The 24,066-nt window shown below is 37.1% G+C and overlaps 1 protein-coding gene across 1 annotated transcript in view; it reads right to left on the bottom strand.

The window, feature by feature from the left end:
* Positions 1-2,090, bottom strand: part of LOC125841950 (uncharacterized) — a 29,833-nt gene extending 27,743 nt beyond the window's left edge. The window contains exons 1-2 of the mRNA XM_049521138.1: positions 1,805-2,090; positions 1,470-1,509 (exon numbers count right to left, since the gene is read on the bottom strand). Coding sequence (XP_049377095.1) covers positions 1,470-1,509; positions 1,805-2,018 — 254 coding nt within the window. The 5' untranslated portion in view covers positions 2,019-2,090. The remainder of the gene's footprint in view (positions 1-1,469; positions 1,510-1,804) is intronic.
* Between the last annotated feature and the right edge of the window lie 21,976 nt (positions 2,091-24,066).

The raw sequence follows: 24,066 nt of genomic DNA, 5'->3' as shown, positions 1-24,066 counted from the left end.
CAAGAAGGTTTAATGAGGTGGGACCAACATCTTTTCATGTTGAAGAAAAATGGGTGATAAGGGTTTGCGTGAGTTTTCTCCTTCCGCCTCCCGGCGATGCCTGACACCAAGACTGGAAAGTGGAATGAGAATCTGTATTGGGGTGAAACTGACTAATGCACGTGGCATGTGGAGGAATGGACACTTGGCGAAAGGGTACAACTAAAAACGAAGTTTCAAAAAGATCAACCCATCAGAGAGATATCCTTGGGAATGAGAGAAAGACCACGCCGATGATAGGGCAAAGGACCAACCCCAAGACGTGGACAAGGAGACAAAGAGGACAAAGTGTCAGAGAGGAGAGGTGAGCAGATGAGCCTGTACGGACCTGAGCAATACAAAAATTATGGTTGGCGCCCCTAACGGCATCACCACGTGGCCCACGGTCGTTGATCTTAGTAATTTAGGGATTGAATGGGGCTTTTTTATTGGATGATGCCTCACTATTGTAACATATAGATGGTTTGTTTCCTCCACTAGTAAATTCATACAGAATTCTAACAATACACAGTTTTCTTGTGCTCCAAGTTACCATTGTTCCATTCAGTTCTTATCCTAGAAGCATATTCACCCAAAGATATCACCTATTCAAAAGACTATCAGTCTCGGATTCATAACCCTCCAACAACATCTTAGTCTCAGCTTTATCTCCTTTACGCTTTCGTTTCATTTGATTTGTTTTGTAAATCCGGCATTATCCAAATTGCTAACAATCGGCCCAAAAAAGAGTTAAACCAAGATGCATTCTCTTGACCTCATATAAATTTACATGTACGAAAGGAACGGAAGATGCTTTCTAGATAAGAGAAACAACATCCAGAAAATTAGAATGAATTGTCTTAGTCTTTTGTACTTTTGGTGTAAACAAGATATGATGGGGGATATAGAACTTTTTGATGACTTCATAGGTAATTTGTAATCTCCCATAGGGTAGTTTGATATGCTCTGATGAGATTGTAAGTGACCTATGCTCATCATTTATTTGATGATGACCCTTTTGTGAATACACAGTTACCTTTATCTCAAAAATAAATAAATTTACATGTACGATTTAACAGGTAAACAATAATCCAGGGAGATTAATAGAGCTAAACATGATACAATATCTTCCCCATTCAACTACATAGATGTGGCAATCAAACCTAATTCTACCTCTTGATATTATGGTCACAACTTATAAGTTATAAGAGCGCATAATAGTATAGGGGGGCCAAGGATTTAAATGCTTCCTGTGCACCTTTTAATATATATACATATTTTCATGATCTTTCTTTAAATTTTCATACAGATTATATACTTCGATGAGTAAGTGTATGTGCACTTCACTGCTTATAAGCTGAATCCACTTCTAAAAATTAGCCATATTTTCCTCAACTATATAAAAATTATATATGTAACCTATTACAAATTCCCAGAACTTTTGTGCTCACCTTTTCACATACTTGTCAAAAGGGCTAGCTCCTACTGCATCTGCAAATAAAAAAGTTCCAACACAACTTTCTTAGGTCGCTTGTAATATTTTCCATTAATCCAAAACAAATTTTCAGAAGGACAAGAAAAGTAGACACACAGAGAGCAATGAATATAACTGACAATTTCATTTTTGCATATAAAATACCAATTTCGATCACTATCTCACGTGTATGATAACCTATGGCAGCCAAAAGTGGCTTTATACATGAGCAGATGATTACAAATGTAGTTACTAAGGCGCACTGCACTAAACAGTGGCGCAGGTTAGCATTGCTACAATGAAGGGAATCACCTTTAGGTAGAGCTAGCCATTGAAGCAAGACTCCAAGGGCTATGTTGACCAATCGTCTGCTTTCCCGCCTTGTCTCCGGTAATAACGCGCAAGTTAGGCTAAAATTGCGGTGATATCTCGCCGGCGACAATGTTTGTCGTGGCGGAGAGCGGAGGAGCCGGGAATTTAAGATGCTGGTGGTAACATGCGCAGGGGTGTACATGGTAATTGTCATCTGATCGGAATGTTTGGCAACAGAGAAGAGCAGTCTAAAGATAAGACTTATCCAGTGCAATCTACGAATTTACAATTCTACCCTATTTAATTTAATAACTACACATTGGTGTATGCACTTCCTTTATAGATACATTAAAATCAAAATTAATACTACTACTAGATAAGTATGTTATTTATGGTCTAATTTTTTTTTATTTAAATATAATTACCCTATTTAATTTAATAACTACACATTGGTGTATGCACTCCCTTTATATATACATTAAAATCAAAATTAATACTACTACAAGATAAGTATGTTATTTATGGTCTAATTTTTTTTATTTAAATATAATTAATATAAATGATCAAATTGTATATAAATATTATTTTAGATGAAATAAATGAAAATATTACTATCTTGAATACAGTGTAGCTGCTAAATGTGTTACTCTATATATATTGTGAATATCATATATTGAATGTTAAAGTGGAATATTTACATAGTTGAAAGTTTTTATACGTGGATATATATACTATTTATAAATCAAACACTTACAAATGCATCTTGTATGTTGTAATCAATAGCTTTGAATCATTTTTTTTTTGTTATCAAAATCACCTTTTATCCTTGAAATGAGGATGAAATATTAGTATTCTAATTATTTTAGAGTATCAAGGTCCAACCAATTCAAACAAATATAACAGTTATACTGTCTCTCCATCAAATATCAGCGTCAAATGCCCTATTAAATAATTTTCTATGAAAGTAAAACAGTAAAAGTGACTGAGAAATAAAATTAAAAAAAAGCACACATAAAAACACACAAAAATATTAAAATGAAGATTAATTAGCTAAGGATAGTCCTTCGGTATATAGTCTCTCGACTTTGATAGATATCCAACAAAAAATATGAGAAACGTAATTAACAATGAAGTAAGGAAAAGTAGATAAAACAATACACTATTATTCTATAAACCTGCTAAATTAGATAAAAATAAATATACGACAAAGGTCTTCACCAGAAAGAAAGTAACACATAAATGTCATATTAACAAACGAGTTCACTATTTTTTTCACCTTTATTTAAAATGAGTAATGAGTTGCCTTGATACTGCCAAACTATAGTATAATGAAAATTCAAAGGTAAAATGTTATAATTATACTCACAAGAAAATGTAAGTTTGAATAGGCAAGTTGTTCTACCCTACCAGTTAAATTTCACACGTTTCATATTTATCAATTGTCTACAATTCTTAATTTCTTGGGAACTGAAAAAGAAATAAAAATAAAAATATATGTTTGACATAAAAATATTACTACTATATTCTCTTTGAAACAAAAGATGTTAGAAATAAATTTCCGCTAAACAAGAAACATATCAGTTCCTCCATCGCCCACAGTAGCAAGCTAGATGAAGCTTGATATTCTATAGTTTGTTTGACCGAATATATAATAATAGATTCTTAAACACTAACACAATATCAGTCAAAATAATTACTATCCAATCAATCACATATTACCAAATAAAACCCATCTCAATCAGCAAACATATAAACACCTCAATTTCAAACTATTTGTGATCAATTATATGTCTCATATATATTAAGATCAATTATCATTTCAATTCTAATAAATAATCCATAACTATATAAACTCATCTACTTCTTCAAAAATTCATCCCAAACAAAATTGAAACCAATTGCTAACAAAAATAAAAGGAACAATTGAATTAAAAGAATCAACAAAATGTATAAACATCTTAATCTTATACTATTTAGAGCGTCAACAATAAAGCTTATTTATATTATGATGGATGATCATTCAAATACTTTATGGCTACACAAACCTTATTTTTATATTAAAAAAAATCATCCGAATAAAAGCTAATTACAACTTTTTTTAAACGAAGAAAAGGAATAATTTGAGCAAAATAAATAATGTAAACACCTCAATCTCGTCTAATTTTTTATATAAAATAATCACCATATCAATATAATATTGTCTTTTTTCATTCTTATATTGAATCAAGACGTATCATCTTTTGTGAGTTTCAAATTTATATCAAGTCACGTTTTGTGATTATAAAAAATTCTTTGTTAATTCTCTTGTTTGCACAAATTAGCTTAGCGTGCTCAACTCTAAAGCTAATAGTTTATGAATTTTGTTTTCAAGTTCATTCACACAAAAGGTAGGAGTAAAGCTAAGTATATGCTATCTTTTTAAGACTCCATTTATGAAATTTTATTGGGTATGTGTAACACCCCGGAAATCTAATGACCCAAGCTAGAGCCTAACATGTAGTCTAGTGCCCTAAAAAGGGTTAACGTCAAGATAAGAGTTGTAAAATAACTTTCCTAACTTAGTACTAAGATCCTAGTGCCTAAACGTTAAGGCATGGTCCTCCTCAAGGGCACGCGGTAAGGGGTTCCCCGTCTGGCCCTTTTTACCCTCCTGGGAGAGAAGCACAGCCGCACATTCCCGAGGCTGCATTCATTTATTCATATTCAACTTGACATGTGGGAAGGGCTTTACTCTACTAGTGGCTCGGCTTGGTCTTGCCGATCGTGTTTTTCACAGAATTTTTCGTTAAGTGAAAAACCTGTAGATAAATGCTTTATACAGACGACGATAAGACTTTCCAATCAGTAGTTGTTGTAAAATTCTGCCAAGTATTACGGATGGAAGTAGACAAAAAAGTATAAATCCCGATGCTGGCATAATTGTCTGGAATTCAAATTGGTCGAGAAAAAGAACCGATACCCCGGAACCACGATGCGCATTATTCACTGCGCTTTATTTAAAGCAGTATGCGTCATCTGGGGTGATAAAAAGGCTCTCCATGGGCAGCGTCTGCTTCGGCGCCATTCCGGACCTTTTCCTCATGAAACGAGAAGAGTGATACGCCCTTACTCTAATTCGAAATACATCTTTTTCTTTTTATTGGAAGGGTCTTGCAAAGATGGAAGACCTACGAGATAGGGGCATACTCATATGATTTTGGGAATACCACACTTGGTCAGGGATACTGGAACAGAAAGTAAATCCTGTTCCCAAGCCTTATACCTTTCTTCTGCAATGATTCCATTTTGGGATTCTGCGCTTCCTTTAACCCTGAAAAAAGCATATGCATCTCGGGATTCTCTGCTGGTCATAGAATAGTCTTTTCAGTAAGTGTTGTTGCAGTTGTAGAACCATTGGCCAGGTGAGATCCAATGTAGATCCAACTTTTGATTCACTCGTGGGATCCGGGTGGTCCAGGGGGGAGGTCGGGTCATTTGACGGAAATATAAGGCTTTTCACTATTAGAGAAAGCCCTATCCCGCTTGTGGAGTAAGTTCGAAAGAAGACCCCTTGAGGAGAACCCAAGAGAAGACCCCAAAGCTGTCAAAAATAGCACCTAACCACGATTAGGCACCCACGAGCCGTGGGTGGACCCACACTCCGTGGTTGGGGAGTCGTGGGTCGAGACTTAGTCTCCCCAATCTTTCCTACATTTTTCACCTCTCTGAACCTTTGACGGATGAACAGCATGGGGAGTGACCCCATCCACGGTCCATGGATGGGGGTCCATAGGTCACCCCTAAAACTGCCCCAAAAATTCGGCCAAGGCTTAGTCAAAGCCATAAATTCCAAAACGTGTTATATTAGTGTGGGGTCATTTTAATTCATTATTTTAGACCTATATAAGTATATCCAAGTTATTAACCAACTCTTTTAACACCTCACAATTCACAAACTCAAACTCAACCAACTTCCGACCCAAAATATTCTCTCTCTAAGACTCCATTGAAGAACAAGGTCAAGGTCAAGCTAGGGATTCAAGAACAAGCCTTTATTCCTCAATTTCGTGTGGAAATCTCCCTAAGGTATGGATTCTCTTCATTCTTGGGTATCTATCCCCCAAGAAGTCCCTTCAAAGTATGTTTTAAGACTTCCAAAAACCTAGGGTTTTCATCTAGTCATGGGTCTTCTTCCAAAATGATTTCAAATGTTTAATTATTGTTTATTATGATGAATGATGATGATTTATGGTTGGATTAATGGAGTATTGTTGGGGTTTTGATGAAAATATCCTTGGACCCATGATTTCCCCTTTTTCCTAAATTATAAACTATGTATGGGTTGATTGATGATGAGAGCTTGACAACTGATTATGTTAATGTTTATTAAGTTGTTGAATAATAAAATTCCCCTATCTAGTGTTGTAATTCTATAAGTTAGGGTTGATCTTGATTCATGGCCCTTAAGGGCAATTTGTTAGGGTTTATACAAGTTAATGAGGTTTGTATATGAACATGTGATTCACTTAGATAGTGATGATCCTATGACTATTGTGTAATTGTGGTATTGATGCAAGATCCTTCTTTTCTATACCTTTGCACTTGATTATGTATGAAGTATGTATGTATGTATGTTATCATAAGCTTATTGTGTTCATTGAAAGGCTATTCTCATGAAACACTATGAATGTTATGTGAAAGGTTTACTCACATGTTGATGATTCTAAGATTGAAAGGACATCATCACCAAATGAATCTATGAGCTACTATGATGTATGTTGGTTGAGTGCCTAGTGCATTCTCTTATGACCATGAACTTAAGTAAAGACTTAATAGGAACTTTAAAGGGAATTATGCTTAGCACCGAATGGATATGAAAATGAGATGAAGGCTTTTACGTTTAGCAAGTCCGGCTTCCCAATGTATGTTGTCTCATGGGATGGAAACCTTTTACATTAGTAGTCCGGATTTCTAGTAGCAATCCCCATATCCCATAACTATGTGCCCACATAGGTCTTTAGCTAATGGATCCACCTAAAAGCTATTATGAAAGTTCTACCTTAGGATAGTAGGACACCTCTTTCTAGTGTGGGGGTAGAACGCCGAATTCTATGCAGCTCACATGGTCTATATCGGTTAATGTTATTTTCCCTATATGATATGAATATGAACTATGATAAGAACATGGAATTTAATTATGACTTCTTAAGAGGCACTACTTAGTATGAGTGGGGGTATGAGACTTCACTTATGCATTGCACAAGTAGACCTTAAGAGGGGTTATGGTGAGGTTCTCTTATGTTATGAAGGCTTATGAATTATGTATGAAAGGTATGTATGAATGTTAAGGTTGACTTCACTTGTTACAAGTTATGAATATGATTGGCTCTTTACTTATGTATGTTGGATATAAATAAGGTAAAGTAAGATATGTATGTTGTGGTGACCTAAATGTGGTACTTAGTATTTGGTAAGGTTATGGGATCTTATCTTAGAATTGCACTAGTATGGCTTTGGGTTGCTTATATGTTGGTTTGACTTATGTTTATTCATATATGTGCATAATAGTTTCTAAACTTGTCGAAGGCATGATTTCAACTAAATGTCCCTTTTATGCATGTTTTAAGGATTTAGTGCATGGTTTCCATACTTAGTACATTATTTGTGCTAACCCATATTTTCTACATTCTATGAGTGTTGGTTCCGGCTATTGATACATACTACTTTCTTCAAGTGAAGCTTGGTTGACTATTCCCTAGGCTTGGTGAGTCCTCAAGTTTGAGGACAAGATGTTATCATTTCTTAGCTTTTATGTACCATCCAATTTTGAGACTTTATTGATGTAAAGGGCTTTTGACCCTATTTGTACTCTCTATTGTACTAGATGGTGATTGAGACAAGTCTAGATTCTTATTTTCATCTATGAAGAAGAAGTTGACTTCTATTGTAAAAGTTTTAAATTTTCCACAATTATTCTATGTATTTATGTTATGATAATGCTAAGGGCTTGTATGTGACCCCTTCGGGGTCAAGTACGCCATGTTACTTCTAGGAGGTAAACTCGGGTCGTGACAAACTTGGTGTCAGAGCACAAGGTTATAAAATGATTCTAGGATGATGTCTCGTAAACCTCATCTAGTAGAGTCTTGTTCATAAGTGTGAAGCGCACCACATTTATGAATGAGAGGCTATAAGATGTTTTGGAACTTTTCACTTCTTTCATTACTCTTTAGTCGTGCCTTTGAGTTTTAACTCTATGAAGTCCTTTTCCTAACCTTTTTCTTATGCATATAGGAATATGACTACAAGAAGAGTGGCCGCAAGAAGGATGTAAGAAGAGATTGTTGATAAGATAGTGTCTCGCTAAGGTCCCCAAGGTCAACAAGGGCCTCAAATTCCTCAAGCTGCTAATGATGAAAAGGCTATGACAAATGTGGAGATAAGGTCGGCTCTCCAAACTTTGACCTATGTTTTAGTGACTCAAGTAACTAGGGATGCTAGAGCTCATGTGAACCCCAATGCAAGTACAACCGCTTCAAGTATTAGGGATTTCACAAGAATGAATCCCCCTACATTCTATGGCTCCAAAGTGAATGAAGACCCACAAGGCTTTATAGAAGAAATGTTTAAGGTGGTTGATGCTATGGGGGTGTCATCTCAAGAGAAGGTGGAACTAGCTACCTACCAGTTGAAAGACGTGGCTCAAGTTTGGTATGAGCAATGGAAGGATGAGAGACCCATGAAAGCGGGCCCGATTGATTGGGGAGTCTTCAAGTCAGCCTTCCTTGATGGGTTTTTCCCCCTAGAGTTGAGGGAGAGAAAGATGCAAGAATTCATCAACCTTCGCCATGGAGGTATGAGTGTGAAAGAATATAGCCTTAAGTTCACCCAATTGTCTAAACATGCTCCAACCTTAGTGGCAAACTCTAGAGACAAGATGAACAAATTTGTTATGGGGATATCCGACTTGGTAGTCAATGAATGTCGTTCGGCGATGCTCATCCCAAGTATGAATATTTCACGTCTTATGGTTCATGCCGAACAAATTGAGGAACAAAAGCTCAAGCAAGGACCGATGATGGGAATTCTTCCAAGGGTAGATTTGAGATTCAAGGTAAACCAAAGTTCAAGAAGAGGTTTTCCAACCAAGGCTCCTCTAGCACTCCAAGGGTCAACAAAGATAGGGTGTCTAACCCTAAGCCACAAGGAGGTAATAGTGGTGGCTCTTATGTTGAAAGACCTAGTTGTGCAAAGTGTGGCAAGAAGCATGAAGGTTAGTGCTTAGTTGGCACGAATGATTGCTTTAGTTGTGGCAAGAGCAGTCATATGAAGAGAGATTATCCTATGCTAAAGGTTCAAGAGAGAGAGGGCAAGAAAGTCCCTCCAAGTGGCTCAAATTTCGATGCTCCCAAGAAAAATCGCTTCAATGCTCTCCAATCTCGAGGGGACCAAGAGAGTTCCCCAGACGTGGTAACGAGTATGTTGCAAGTCTTTTCCATTTAATGTTTATGCATTGTTAAACCCCTGTGCCATTTTATCATTTGTTACACCTTTGGTGGCTATGAAATTTGAAGTATTCCCCGAAATATTAGAGGAACCTTTTTTGATTTCTACCCCGGTGGGTGACTCGGTTATGGCTAAAAGAGTTTATAGGAGTTGTCCCATTTCATTATCTCATAAAGTCACTTTTGTTGATTTAGTAGCATTAGATACATTGGACTTTGATGTCATATTGGGGATGGATTGGTTGCATGCTTGTTTTGCGTTCGTTGATTGTAGAACTCGAGTAGTTAAGTTTCAATTTCCAAATGAACCTACTTTAGAGTGGAAGGGGGGAAATTCGAGTCCTAGAGGTCATTTTGTTTCATGTCTAAAATCCAGAAAAATGATCTCAAAGGGGTGCATGCATCACATTATTAGCGTTATGGACGTTGAGTCTGAGACTCCTTCTTTGGAGTCGGTGCCTGTAGTGAGTGAGTATCCGAAAGTCTTCCCCGATGACTATCCCGGTATTCCTCCCGAACGGGAAATAGACTTCGGCATTGAACTTTTGTTGGATACACAACCCATATCCATTCACCCTTACCTGATGGCTCCGGCCAAATTAAAGAAATTGAAGGAACAACTCAAGGACTTGTTAGAAAAAGGGTTTTATTCAACAAAGCATATCTCTATGGGGTGCTTCGGTATTGTTCGTAAAGAAGAAAGATGGGTCCCTTAGGATGTGTATTGATTACCGCCAATTGAACAAAGTCACAATAAAAAATAAGTATCCAATTTCTACGATTGACGATTTGTTTGATCAACTCCAAGGGGCTAACTTTTTCTCCAAAATAGATCTTCGTTCGGGTTACCATCAACTAAGGGTAAGAGGATGTGATATTCCTAAGACGGCCTTTAGGACCCGGTACGGTCACTACGAATTTGTGGTTATGTCTTTTGGGTTAACAAATGCCTCAGCGGCATTCATGGACCTAATGAATAAAGTGTTTAGGCAGTATCTTGATTAGTTTGTGATCATTTTTATTGACGATATCTTGATCTATTCGAAGAGTGAGGGTGAACTTATGGACCATTTGAGGATTGTATTGTAAGTCCTTAAGGACTACCAATTATATGCAAAGTTTAGTAAGTGTGAGTTTTGGCTAAGATCAGTTGCTTTCTTTGGTCATATTTTGTCGGGTATGGGTATTGAGGTAGATCCTAGGTAGACGGAGGTGGTTGAGAATTGGCCTAGACCTCTAACTCCTACCGATAGTGGAAGCTTTTTGGGTTTTGCCATTTACTATAGAAGGTTTGCTGAGGGATTTTTCTCCATTGCTTCTCCATTGACGGCTTTAACTCAAAAGAAAGCTAAAATTGTGTGGTCGGAGGCTTGTGAGAAAAGCTTCCAAGAATTGAAAGATAGACTTACTTCCACTTCGGTGTTGACCTTACCGGAGGGTACCGATGGGTTTGTGGTATATTGTGATGCTTCTCGAGTGGGTTTTGGGATGTGTCCTTATGCAAAGGGGTAAAGTGATTGCCTATGCTTCGAGGCAACTCAAGGTACATGAGAAGAATTATCCGACTCATGACCTTGAATTAGTGACGGTTGTGTTTGCTTTGAAAATATGGAGACATTACTTATATGAGGTCCATGTGGATGTGTTTATCGACCACAAGAGTCTTTAATAAGTGTTTAGCCAAAAAGACTTGAATCTCCGACAAAGAAGGTGGTTAGAGATTTTGAAAGATTATGACATGAGTGTCCTTTACTACCCCGGCAAAGCTAATGTAGTTGCGGATGCCCTAAGTAGATTGTCCATGGGTAGTGTGGCTCATGTAGAAGATGAGAAGAAGGAATTGGTTCGTGATGTGCATATGTTGGCCCGGTTAGGTGTCCAACTAGTGGATTCCAATAAGTGTGAAATTATGGTCCATCATAGTTCCGAATCGTCCTTTGTGGTTGATATGACGTCTAAACAACACCTTGACCCTATATTGATGGAGTTGAAAGAATCGGTTCTCAACAAGTCCGTTGAGGTTTTCTCCCAAGAGGGGATGAGGTACTTAGGTACCAAGGTAAATTATGTGTTCCAAATGTTGATGGCTTAATAGAGCAAATTTTAAAAGAGGCTCATGGTTCACGGTATTCTATTCATTCGGGAGCCACCAAGATGTACCGTGATTTATGGGAATTCTATTGGTGCAATGGCATGAAAAAAGATATAGCGGGTTTTGTGGCCAAATGTTTGAATTGTCAACAAGTTAAGGCCGAACATAAAAAACCGGGAGGTTTGTCCCAATATATAGATATTCCCACTTGGAAGTGGGAAGATATGAATATGGACTTTGTGGTGGGTTTGGCTCGTACTCGCAGGCAATATGATTCAATTTGGATCATTGTTGATAGGATGACTAAATCAACCCACTTTATTCCGATCAAGATTTCATTTTCAGCGGAAGACTATGCCAAGTTGTACATTAATGAGATAGTGAAGTTGCATGAGGTTCCCTTATCTATCATATCGGATCGGGGTGCCAAATCTACCTTACACTTTTGGAAGGCATTCTAAAAAGTGCTTGGTACCAATGTTAAACTTAGTACCGCTTTCAACCCTCAAACGGATGGTCAAGCGTAAAGGATCATTCAAACCTTAGAGGACATGTTGAGAGCATGTGTGATTAGTTTCAAGGATAGTTGGTATGACCATCTCCCATTGATTGAGTTTGCCTACAACAATAATTACCACTATAACATTGCCATGGCTCCGCTCGAAGTACTTTATGGGAGGAAGTGTAGATCTTCGATTGGGTGGTTTGAGGTAGGTGAATTTTCTCTATGAATGTTATTGTGTAATTGTGGTATTGATGCAGGATCCTTCTTCTCTATACCCTTGCACTTGATTATGTATAAAATATGTATGTATGTTATCATAAGCTTATTGTGTTCATTGAAAGGCTATTCTCATGAAACACTATGAATGTTATGTGAAAGGTTTACTCACATGTTGGTGATTCTAAAGTTGAAAGGACATTCTCCCTAAATGAATCTATGAGTTACTATAATGTATGTTGGTTGAGTGCCTAGTGCATTCTCATATGACCATGAACTTAAGTAAAGGGAATCATGGTTAGCACCGAGTGGATATGAAAATGAGATGAAGGCTTTTACGTTTAGCAAGTTCAGCTTCCCAATGTATGTTGTCTCATGGGATGAAAACCTTTTACATTAGTAGTACGGATTTCTAGTAGCAATCCCCATATCCCATAACTATGTGCCCACATAGGTCTTTAGTTAGGGCATCCACCTAAAATCTATTATGAAAGTTCTACCTTAGGTTAGTAGGACACCTCTTTCTGGTGTGGGGGTAGAACGCCGAATTCTATGCAGCTCACATGGTCTATATCGGTTAATGTTATTTTCCCTATATGATATGAACATGAACTATGATAAGAACATGGACTTTAATTATGACTTCTTAAGAGGCACTACTTAGAATGAGTGGGGGTATGAGATTTCACTTATGCATTACACAAGTAGACCTTAAGAGGGGTTATAGTGAGGTTCTCTTATGTTATGAAGGCTTATGAATTATGTATGAAAGGTATGTATGAATGTTAAGGTTGACTTCACTTGTTACAAGTTATGAACATGATTGGCTCCTTACTTATGTATGTTGGATATAAATAAGGTAAAGTAAGATATGTTTGTTGTGGTGACCTAAATGTGGTACTTAGCATTTGGTAGGGTTATGGGATCTTACCTTGGAATTGCACTAGTATGGCTTTAGGTTGCTTCTATGTTGGTTTGACTTATGTTTATTCATTTATGTGCATAATGGTTTTTAAACTTGTCAAAGGCATGTTTTCAACTAAATGTACCTTTTATGCATGTTTTAAGGATTTAGTGCACGGTTTCCATACTTAGTACATTATTTGTGCTAACTCATATTTTCTACATTCTATGAGTTTAGATTCCGACCGTTGATACATACTACTTTCTTCAAGTGAAGCTTGGGTTGACTATTCCCTAGGCTTGGTGAGTCCTCAAGTTCGAGGACAAGATGTTATCATTTCTTAGCTTTTATGTACCTTCCACTTTTGAGACTTTATTGATGTAAATGGAATTTGACCCTATTTGTACTCTCTATTGTACTAGATGGTGATTGAGACAAGTCTAGATTCTTATTTTCATCTATGAAGAAGAAGTTGACTTCTATTATAAAAGTTTTAAATTTTCCACAATTATTCTATGTATTTATGTTATGATAATGCTAAGGGCTTGTATGTGACCCTTTCGGGGTTAAATAAGCTATGTTACTTCTAGGAGGTAAACTCGGGTCGTGACAAACTTGGTGTCAGAGCACAAGGTTATAGAATGATTCTAGGATGATATCTCATGAACCTCGTTTAGTAGAGTCTTATTTAGAAGTGTGAAGCATGCCACACTTATGAATGAGAGGCTATAAGATGTTTAGGACCTTTTCACTTCTTTCATTACTCTTTAGTCGTGCCTTTGAGTTTTAACTCTATGAAGTCCTTTTCCTAACCCTTTTCTTGTGCATATTGGAATATGACTACAAGAAGAGCGGCCGCAAGAAGGATGGAAGAATAGATTGTTGATGAGAGAGTTCCTCGCCAAGGTCCCCAAGGTCAACAAGGGCCTCAAATTACTCAAGCTGCTAATGATGAAGGGGCTATGACAAATGTGTAGATAAGGTCAGCTCTCCAAACTTTGACCCATGTTTTAGTGACTCAAGTAACTAGGGATGATAGAGAATGTGAACCCCAAAGCAAGTACAACCGCTTCAAGTAATAGGGATTTCACAAGAATGAATCCCTCTACACTCTATGGCTCCAAAGTCGATGAGGACCCATACGGCTTTATAAAAGAGATGTTTAAGGTGGTTGATGCTATGGGGGTGCCATCTCAATAGAAGGTGGAACTAGCTGCCTACCAATTGAAGGACGTGGCTCAAGTTTGGTATGAGCAATGGAAGGATGAGAGACCCATGAAAGCGGGCCCGATTGATTGGGGAGTCTTCAAGTCGGCCTTCCTTGATTGGTTTTTCCCCCTATAGCTGAGGTAGAGAAAGATGCAAGAATCCATCAACCTTCGCCAATGAGGTATGAGTGTCAAGGAATATAGCCTTAAGTTCACCCAATTGTCTAAACATGCTCCAACCTTAGTGGCAAACTCCAGAGCCAAGATGAACAAATTTGTTATGGGGATATCCGACTTGGTAGTCAATGAATGTCGTTCGGCGATGCTCATCCCAAGTATGAATATTTCACGTCTTATGGTTCATGCCGAACAAATTGAAGAATAAAAGCTCAAGCAAGGACCGATGATGGGAATTCTTCCAAGGGTAGATTTGAGATTTAAGGTAAACCAAGGTTCCAGAAGAGGTTTTCCCACCAAGGCTCCTCTAGCACTCCAAGGGTCAACAAAGATAGGGTGTCTAACCCTAAGCCACAAGGAGGTAATAGTGGTGGCTCTTATGTTGAAAGACCTAGTTGTGCAAAGTGTGGCAAGAAGCATGAAGGTTAGTGCTTAGTTGGCACGAATGGTTGCTTTAGTTGTGGCAAGAACGGTCATATGAAGAGAGATTGTCCTATGCTAAAGGTTCAAGGGAGAGAGGGCAAGCAAGTCCCTCCAAGTGGCTCAAATTTCGATGCTCCCAAGAAGAATCGCTTCTATGCTCTCCAATCCCGAGGGGACCAAGAGAGTTCCCCAGACATGGTAATGAGTATGTTGCAAGTCTTTTCCATTTAATGTTTATGCATTGTTAGACCCTGTGCCATTTTTTCATTTGTTACACTTTTGGTGGCTATAAAATTTGAAGTACTCCCCGAAATATTAGAGGAACCTTTTTCGGTTTCTACCCCGGTGGGTGACTCGGTTGTGGCTAAAAGAGTTTGTAGGAGTTGTCCCATTTCATTATCTCATAAACTCACTTTGGTTGATTTAGTAGAATTAGATATGTTGGACTTTTATGTCATATTGGGGATGGATTGGTTGCATGCTTGTTTTGCGTCCATTAATTGTACAACTTTTGTAATTAAGTTTCAATTTCCAAATGAACCTACTTTAGAGTGGAAAGGGGGAAATTCGATTCCTAGAGGTCATTTTTTTTCATGTCTAAAAACTAGAAAAATGATCTCAAAGGGGTGCATGTATCACAATGTTAGGGTTATGGACGTTGAGTTCGAGACTCCTTCTTTGGAGTCGGTGCCTGTAGTGAGTGAGTATTCGAAAGTCTTCCCCGATGACTATCCTGGTATTCCTCCCGAACGGGAAATAGACTTCGGCATTGATCTTTTGTTGGATACACAACCCATATCCATTCCCCCTTACCGGATAACTCTGGCCAAATTAAAGGAATTGAAGGAACAACTCAAGGACTTGTTAGAAAAAGGGTTTTATTCAACCAAGCATATCTCTATGGGGTGCTCTGGTATTGTTTGTAAAGAAGAAAGATGGGTTCCTTAGGATGTGTATTGATTACCGCCAATCGAACAAAGTCACAATAAAGAATAAATATCCACTTTCTACGATTGACGATTTGTTTTATCAACTCCAAGGGGCTAACTTTTTCTCCAAAATAGATCTTCGTTCGGGTTAACATCAACTAAGGGTAAGAGGATGTGATATTCCTAAGATGACCTTTAGGACCCGGTACGGTCACTACGAATTTGTGGTTATATCTTTTGGGTTAACAAATGCCGCAACGGCATTCATGGACCTAATGAATAAAGTGTTTAGGCAGTATCTTGATTCGTTTGTGATCATTTTTATTGACGATATCTTAATCTATTCGAAGAGTGAGGGTGAACATATGGACCATTTGAGGATTGTATTGTAAGTCCTTAAGGACTACCAATTATATGCAAAGTTTAGTAAGTGTGAGTTTTGTCTAAGATCAGTTGCTTTCTTTGGTCATATTTTGTCGGGTATGGGTATTGAGGTAGATCCTAAGTAGACGGAGGTGGTTGAGAATTGGCCTAGACCTCTAATTCCTACCGATAGTGGAAGCTTTTTGGGATTGGCCAACTACTATAGAAGGTTTGTTGAGGGATTTTCCTCCATTGCTTCTCCATTGACGGCTTTAACTCAAAAGAAAGGTAAATTTGTGTGGTCGGAGGCTTGTGAGAATAGCTTCCAAGAATTGAAAGATAGACTTACATCCGCTCCGGTGTTGACCTTACCGGAGGGTATTGATGGGTTTGTGGTATATTGTGACTCTTCTCGAGTGGGTTTGGGATGTGTCCTGATGCTAAGGGGTAAAGTGATTGCCTATGTTTCGAGGCAACTCAAGGTACATGAGAAGAATTATCCGACTCATGACCTTGAATTAGAGGAGGTTGTGTTTGCTTTGAAAATGTGGAGACATTACTTATATGTGGTCTATGTGGATGTGTTTATCGACCACAAGAGTCTTTAATATGTGTTTAGCCAAAAGGACTTGAATCTCCGACAAAGAAGGTGGTTAGAGATTTTGAAAGATTATGACATGAGTGTCCTTTACCATCCCGACAAAGCTAATGTAGTTGCGGATGCCCTAAGTAGATTGTCCATGGGTAGTGTGGCTCATGTAAAAGGCGAGAAGAAGGAATTGATTCGTGATGTGCATATGTTGGCCCGGTTAGGTGTCCAATTAGTGGATTCCACCAAGGGTGAAATTATGATCCATCATAGTTCCGAATCGTCCTTTGTGGTTGATGTGACGTCTAAACAACACCTTGACCCTATATTGATGGAGTTGAAAGAATCGGTTCTCAACAAGTCCGTTGAGGTTTTCTCCCAAGGGGGGATAGGGTACTTAGGTACCAAGGTAAATTATGTGTTCCGAATGTTGATGGCTTAAGAGAGCAAATTTTAAAAGAAACTCATGGTTCACGGTATTCTATTCATTCGGGAGCCACCAAGATGTACCGTGATTTTTGGGAATTCTATTGGTGCAATGGTATGAAAAAAGATATAGTGGGTTTTGTGGCCAAATGTTTGAATTGTTAACAAGTTAAGGCCGAACATAAAAAACCGGGAGGTTTGTCCCAATATATAGATATTCCCACTTGGAAGTGGGAAGATATGAATATGGACTTTGTGGTGGGTTTGCCTCGTACTTGAAGGCAATATGATTCTATTTGGATCATTGTTTATAGGATTACTAAATCAGCCTACTTTATTCCGGTCAATATTTCATTTTCGGCAGAAGTGTATGCCAAGTTGTACATTAATGAGATAGTGAAGTTGCACCGGGTTCCTTTATCTATCATATTCGAATCGGGGTGCCTTATTTACCTCACACTTTTAGAAGGCATTCCAAAATGTGCTTGATACCAATGTTAAACTTAGTACCGCTTTCAACCCTCAAACGGATGGTCAAGCGGAAAGGACCATTCAAACCTTAGAGGACATGGTGAGAGCATGTGTGATTGGTTTCAAGGTTAGTTGGGATGACCATCTCCCATTGATTGAGTTTTCCTACAATAATAATTACCACTCTAGCATTGCCATGGCTCCATTCGAAGCACTTTATGAGAGGAGGTGTGGATCTCCAGTTGGGTGGTTTGAGGTGGGTGAATTTTCTCTAATTGGTCCCGAACTAGTTTATGAGGCCATTGAAAAAGTTCGACTTATCAGAGAAAGGTTGAAGATGGCTCATAGTCGGGACCAATCCTACGCCGATAATAGAAGGAGGGATCTAGAGTTTGAAATTGGTGATTGGGTCTACTTGAAAATCTAACCTATGAAGGGTGTTATGAGGTTTGGTAAAAAGGGGAAGCTTAGTCCCCGGTATGTGGGCCCATACCAAATCTTGAAACGTGTGGGGAAAGTTGCATATGAATTAGACTTGCCAAATGAGTTGGCTCCGGTTCACCCGGTGTTTCATGTTTCCATGCTCAAGAAGTGCATTGGTGATCCGATATCCATCCTTCCATTAGAGGGTTTAGGAGTTGATGAGAACCTCTCTTATGAAGAAGTTCCGGTTGATATTTTGGACCGGCAAGTGAGGAGGTTGAGAAATAAGAAAGTAGCCTTCGTCAAGGTTTTATGGAGGAATTCCTCTTAAGGTAAGTAATTCCTCTTAAGTTTTAGTGTTTTGGGAGTCATGTGTATTGTATGAGTTTCCCATGATTCCCTTATGTTGTGCATGTTCTTGTGAGAATTCATGTTTAGTATAAATTGAGTTTTCATGGATTATAAGTTCCTAATGTTGATTTGCATTTTGGTATGATGATTGCATATTTGACTTCATGAGCTGAAATGATGAACAAGCTTAGTTATGTTTTGATGAAATGACATGTTGGCCATATTATTGTGTTAAGCTTGTTTAAGTTGGAGAAGGTAGTTCCTCCTATGTTTATGTGAATTGGTGAGTTTTGTGCATATTAGGTTGGTAGATATAGTTCCTACCTCCTTGAGTTGCATTGACTTTGTCTTGTGAAATGGAGTCGAAGTTTCCTCCTTTTGAATAATGCATAAGGTGAATAGTGCATTTGTAAGTTTTGAACATTTTGATGTTTCATGCATAATGGGCTGTTAGTCTAATGTTTCTAACTTATCTAGGTGCCTAGATCACCATTCGGGGACGAATGCTCCAAAGGGGGGATAATGTAACACACCGGGAATCTAATGACCCAAGCTAGAGCCTAACATGTAGTCTAGTGCCCTAAAAAGGGTTAACGTCAAGATAAGAGTTGTAAAATAACTTCCGTAAGGTCCTAGTGCCTAAACGTCAAGGCATGGCCCCCCAAGGACCCCCTAAGGGTCCTTGAGGAGAATCCAAGATAAGACCCCAAAGCTTTCAAAAATAGCACCTAACCACCATTGGGCACCCACGAGTCGTGGGTAGACCCACGCTCCGTGTTGGGGAGTCGTGGGTCGAGACTTAGTCTCCCCAATATTTCCAACATTTTCCCCCTCTCTGAACCTTTTGACGGATGAACAACACGGGGAGTGAGCCTATCCACGGTCCATGGATGGGGGTCCGTAGGTCACACCTGAAGTTGCCCCAAAAATTCGGCCAAGGCTTAGTCAAAGCCATAAATTCCAAAACGTGTTATATTAGTGTGGGGTCGTTTTAATTCATTATTTTAGACCTTTATAAGTATATCCAAGTTATTACCTAACTCTTTTAACACCTCACAATTCACAAACTCAAACTCATCCAACTTCCGACCCAAAATATTCTCTCTCTAAGACTCCATTGAAGAACAAGGTCAAGGTCAAGGTCAAGCTAGGGATTCAAGAACAAGCATTTCTTCCTCAATTTCATGTGGAAATATCCCTAAGGTATGGATGCTCTTCATTCTTGGGTAGCTATCCCCCAAGAAGTCCCTTCAAAGTATGTTTTAAGACTTTCAAAAACCTAGGGTTTTCATCTAGTCATGGGTCTTCTTCCAAAACGATTTCAAATGTTTTATTATTGTTTATTATGATGAATTATGATGATTTATTGTTGGATTAATGGAGTATTGTTGGGTTTTGATGAAAATCTCCCTTAGACCCATAATTTCCCGTTCTTCCTAAATTGTGAACTATGTATGGCTTGATTGATGATGAGAACTTGACAATTGATTATGTTTATTAAGTTGTTGAATCATAAAATTCCCCTATCTAGTGTTGTAATTCTAGAAATTAGGGTTGATCTTGATTCATGGCCTTGAAGGGCAATTTGTTAGGTTTTATACATGTTAATGAGGTTTTTATATGAACATGTGATTCACTTAGATAGTGATAATCCTATGACTATTGTGTAATTGTGGTATTGATGCAAGATCCTTCTTCCCTATACCCTTGCACTTGATTATGTATGAAGTATGTATGTATGTTATGATAAGCTAATTGTGTTGATTGAAAGGCTATTCTCATGAAAAACTATGAATGTTATGTGAAAGGTTTACTCATATGTTGATGATTCTAAGGTTGAAAAGACATTCTCACCAAATGAATCTATGAGCTACTATGATGTATGTTGATTGAGTGCCTAGTGCATTCTCTTATGACCATGAACTTAAGTAAAGACTTAATATGAACTTTAAAGGGAATTATGCTTAGCACTAAGTGGATATGAAAATGAGATGGAGGCTTTACGTTTAGCAAGTCCGGCTTCCCAATGTATGTTGTCTCATGGGATGGAAACCTTTTACGTTAGTAGTCCGGGTTTCTTGTAGCAATTCCCATATCCCATAACTATGTGCCCACATAGGTCTTTAGCTAGTGGATCCACCTAAAAGCTATTATGAAAGTTCTACCTTCGACAAGTAGGACACCTCTTTCTAGTGTGGGGGTAGAACACCGGATTCCATGTAGCTCACATGGTCTATGTCAGTTAATGCTATTTTCCCTATATGATATGAATATGAACTATGATAAGAATACGGACTTTAATTATGACTTCTTAAGAGGCACTACTTAGTATGAGTGGGGGTATGAGACTTCACTTATGCATTGCACAAGTAGACTTTAAGAGGGGTTATGGTGAGGTTCTTATGTTATGAAGGCTTATGAATTATGTATGAATGTTAAGGTTGACTTCACTTGTTACAAGTTATGAATATGATTGGCTCCTTACTTATGTATGTTGGATATAAATAAGGTAAAGTAAGATATGTATGTTGTGGTGACCTAAATGTGGTACTTAGCATTTGGTAGGGTTATGGAATATTACCTTGGCATTGCACTAGTATGGCTTTGGGTTGCTTATATGTTGGTTTGACTTATGTTTATTCATATATGTGCATAATAGTTTCTAAACTTGTCAAAGGCATGATTTCTACTAAATGTCTCTTTTATGCATGTTTTAAGGATTTTGTGCATGGTTTCTATACTTAGTACATTATTTGTGCTAACCCATATTTTCTACATTCTATGAGTGTAGGTTCCGGCTGTTGATACATACTACCTTCTTCAAGTGAAGCTTGGGTTGACTATTCCCTAGGCTTGGTGAGTCCTCAAGTTCGAGAACAAGATGTTATCATTTCTTAGCTTTTATGTACCTTCCACCTTTGAGATTTTATTGATGTAAATGGCTTTTTACCCTATTTGTACTCTCTATTGTACTAGATGGTGATTGAGACAAGTCTAGATTCTTATTTTCATCTATGAAGAGGAAGTTGACTTCTATTGTAAAAGTTTAAAATTTTCCGCAATTATGTTATGATAATTCTAAGGGATTGTATGAGACCCCTTCGGGTTCAAGTACGCCATGTTATCTCTAAGGGGTAACCCCAGGTCGTGACAATATGTTATTATTATTATTCAGTTATTTAATCTTCATGAATTCATGTTTTCTTGGACAATTTCTCAGTGAATAATCTATTTTTTTAGAAACTATATACAAATAAAATAAGTGAGTATCCAAATTATTAATATACCTTATGAGTGTGATTTTTTTTAGTAAACACATGTTGACAATAAATTCAAGGTGATAAAATGAAGAGATAGTGAACCCCATAATAGCTTACAGAACCAACATATACATTTATATTTCATACTGTTGGGTTCGAAAGTGATTAGGGCGTCATGCGAAAGTTTACAATTGCAAATCAAGATGGTGATAAATTAGATGACAAAAACTTGTACTGAAAACATAATATTATTATATGAAATCTAATATAAACTGTAGAGAGAAAAATCTCCCCATAAGCTAAATTTTTAAATGTCTACATTGTGGATGTTATTGTGTTGTTGATATGACAAGACGAGTCTTCAATTTATAGAGTTTCAAACTTTTTCTCTAAGGAAAAGAATAAACCAAATATGGAAAAGAATTATATTTTCTTTTCAGGAAAAATTCAAGCATTTATGGTAATACTTTGACTTTACTTTAAGAAAAATAAACTTCAAATAAGGTAAAAAAAAATCAGGGCAAAATCCTAACAAATCTCCCCTTTTGGCTTGAATCTTCTAGCATAATAATCTTGATCCTCTTTCTTCACACAATCTTCACGTATCACTGTTGCTTCCCATAATTTTTAAAAAATTGATATGAGTAAAAAATTAGAGCCCCGTGTTAAAATTTATGAGTAGGATTGAAAGTAGAGTTCATGCGTTAAAAATAATATGCATGAGTTGAAAGTGGATTTCATGCGTTAAAATAATATGCACGAGTTAAAAGTGGAGCTCATGCGTTAAAAGTAAGATAAATGAGTTAAAAGTGGAGCCCGGACATTAAAAGCTTGCAGGGGTTGAAATTGGGAACCCATGTATTAAAGTAAGCATGAGTTGAAAATTGATTTTATTTTTAAGGATGAAGCAACAAGATTGCTGAAAATATATCTGAAAATTTTCTCCACATGTAATAGCACAAAAATCTTCATTATCATCACGTTGATTGCAAATTGATTTGAAACCGCCTTGAACATGTCTTCAACTTTGTTCCATTGAATCATTGAACCATGTGTTCTGATACCACTTGTTGGGTTCGAAAGTGATTAGGGAGTCACGAGGAAGCTTACAATTGCAAATCAATATGGTGATAAATTAGATGAAAAAAACTTATACTAAAAACATGATATTATTATATGAAAATTAATATAAACTGTAGAGAGAAAAATCTCCCCATAAACTATACTTTTAAACGTCTACATTGTGGATGTTATTGTGTTGTTGATATGATAATATGAGTTTTCAATTTATAGAGTTCCAAACTTTTCCTCTAAGGAAAAGAAAAAATCAAATATGAAAAATAATTATATTTTTCTTTTAGGAAAAATCCAAGCATTTATGGTAATACTTTGACTTTACTTTAAGGAAAAATTAAACTTCAAATAAGGTAAAAAAAAATCAGGGCAAAACCCTAACACATATCTACCTTTTGAATATAGAAACATCAAGGGTCTAAGTTTAACAAAATAGACAATCTACTAACCATTAATTACTCTAATAAATAAACGTCTCAATGATATGTTCTCATTCAATTACAAAGGTATGTATCTTTATGGATATTATGAAATGTTCACTAACTAATTCTACTATTTTAGTGAATAACTCTATGGTCATTTTAGAAATGTATATTAACTGATGCAAAATTTTACACATCATAAATTTTTAATTATAATTTCAAGCTAAATACATTTCAAGAAATAAACTACTAAAAAGAGGTATCCGGAAACTACTGTAACGTCCTATTCCCATCGTTATGGAAAAGCCAATGGGGAAAGAATTTGGGCTAGAAAAATTTTGAGTAGTGAGTTGAAAAATTGCAGCCTAGTCCAGATTTGGACGAAATCTGAGTCAGGCGAGGTCTAGGGATATCTGGTAATGAATGGAGGATCTAATTGTGAATTTGGTCATATCACTACTAGAAAACAGTCGTTTAGCTACAGACGCAAATCCTAGCTAAAGTGAAAAATCCCTAGCTAATGTCAATTTAGCTAGGAAAATGACCCTAGCAGACTTTCAGAGCTAATAAGCTCTTAGCTAATTTTTAGCTAGCAGATTATGTCATTCCTAGCTAATTTAGCTAAGATATCTCCGCTAGGCTCTTTCCGTAGCAAACATTTTGCTACGATGTATACTAGTTAAATTCCTAACAAAATTTGCTTGGTCAATGTTGACTTTACTAAGACTTAGCAAGGAATTACCCTATCTAAACTTACAAATTCTCTAGCTATTTTTCAAATTTTACTTGGAATATTTTCTTTGCTAAATGACTAGCTAAAAATAGCTAGGGATACTTTCTAGATAAATTTGGCTAGAAATTGTATGACGAAATACAAATATAATTTTCTATATTTGACACAAGAAGAAAAACATAGTTAAATCTAATCAATTTTTCAAAATAAGC

This window comes from Solanum stenotomum, chromosome 10, assembly GCF_019186545.1.
Source record: "Solanum stenotomum isolate F172 chromosome 10, ASM1918654v1, whole genome shotgun sequence".
In the NCBI taxonomy this organism is placed as follows: Eukaryota; Viridiplantae; Streptophyta; class Magnoliopsida; order Solanales; family Solanaceae; genus Solanum; species Solanum stenotomum.
This window is presented reverse-complemented; position numbering and strand designations above follow the sequence as displayed.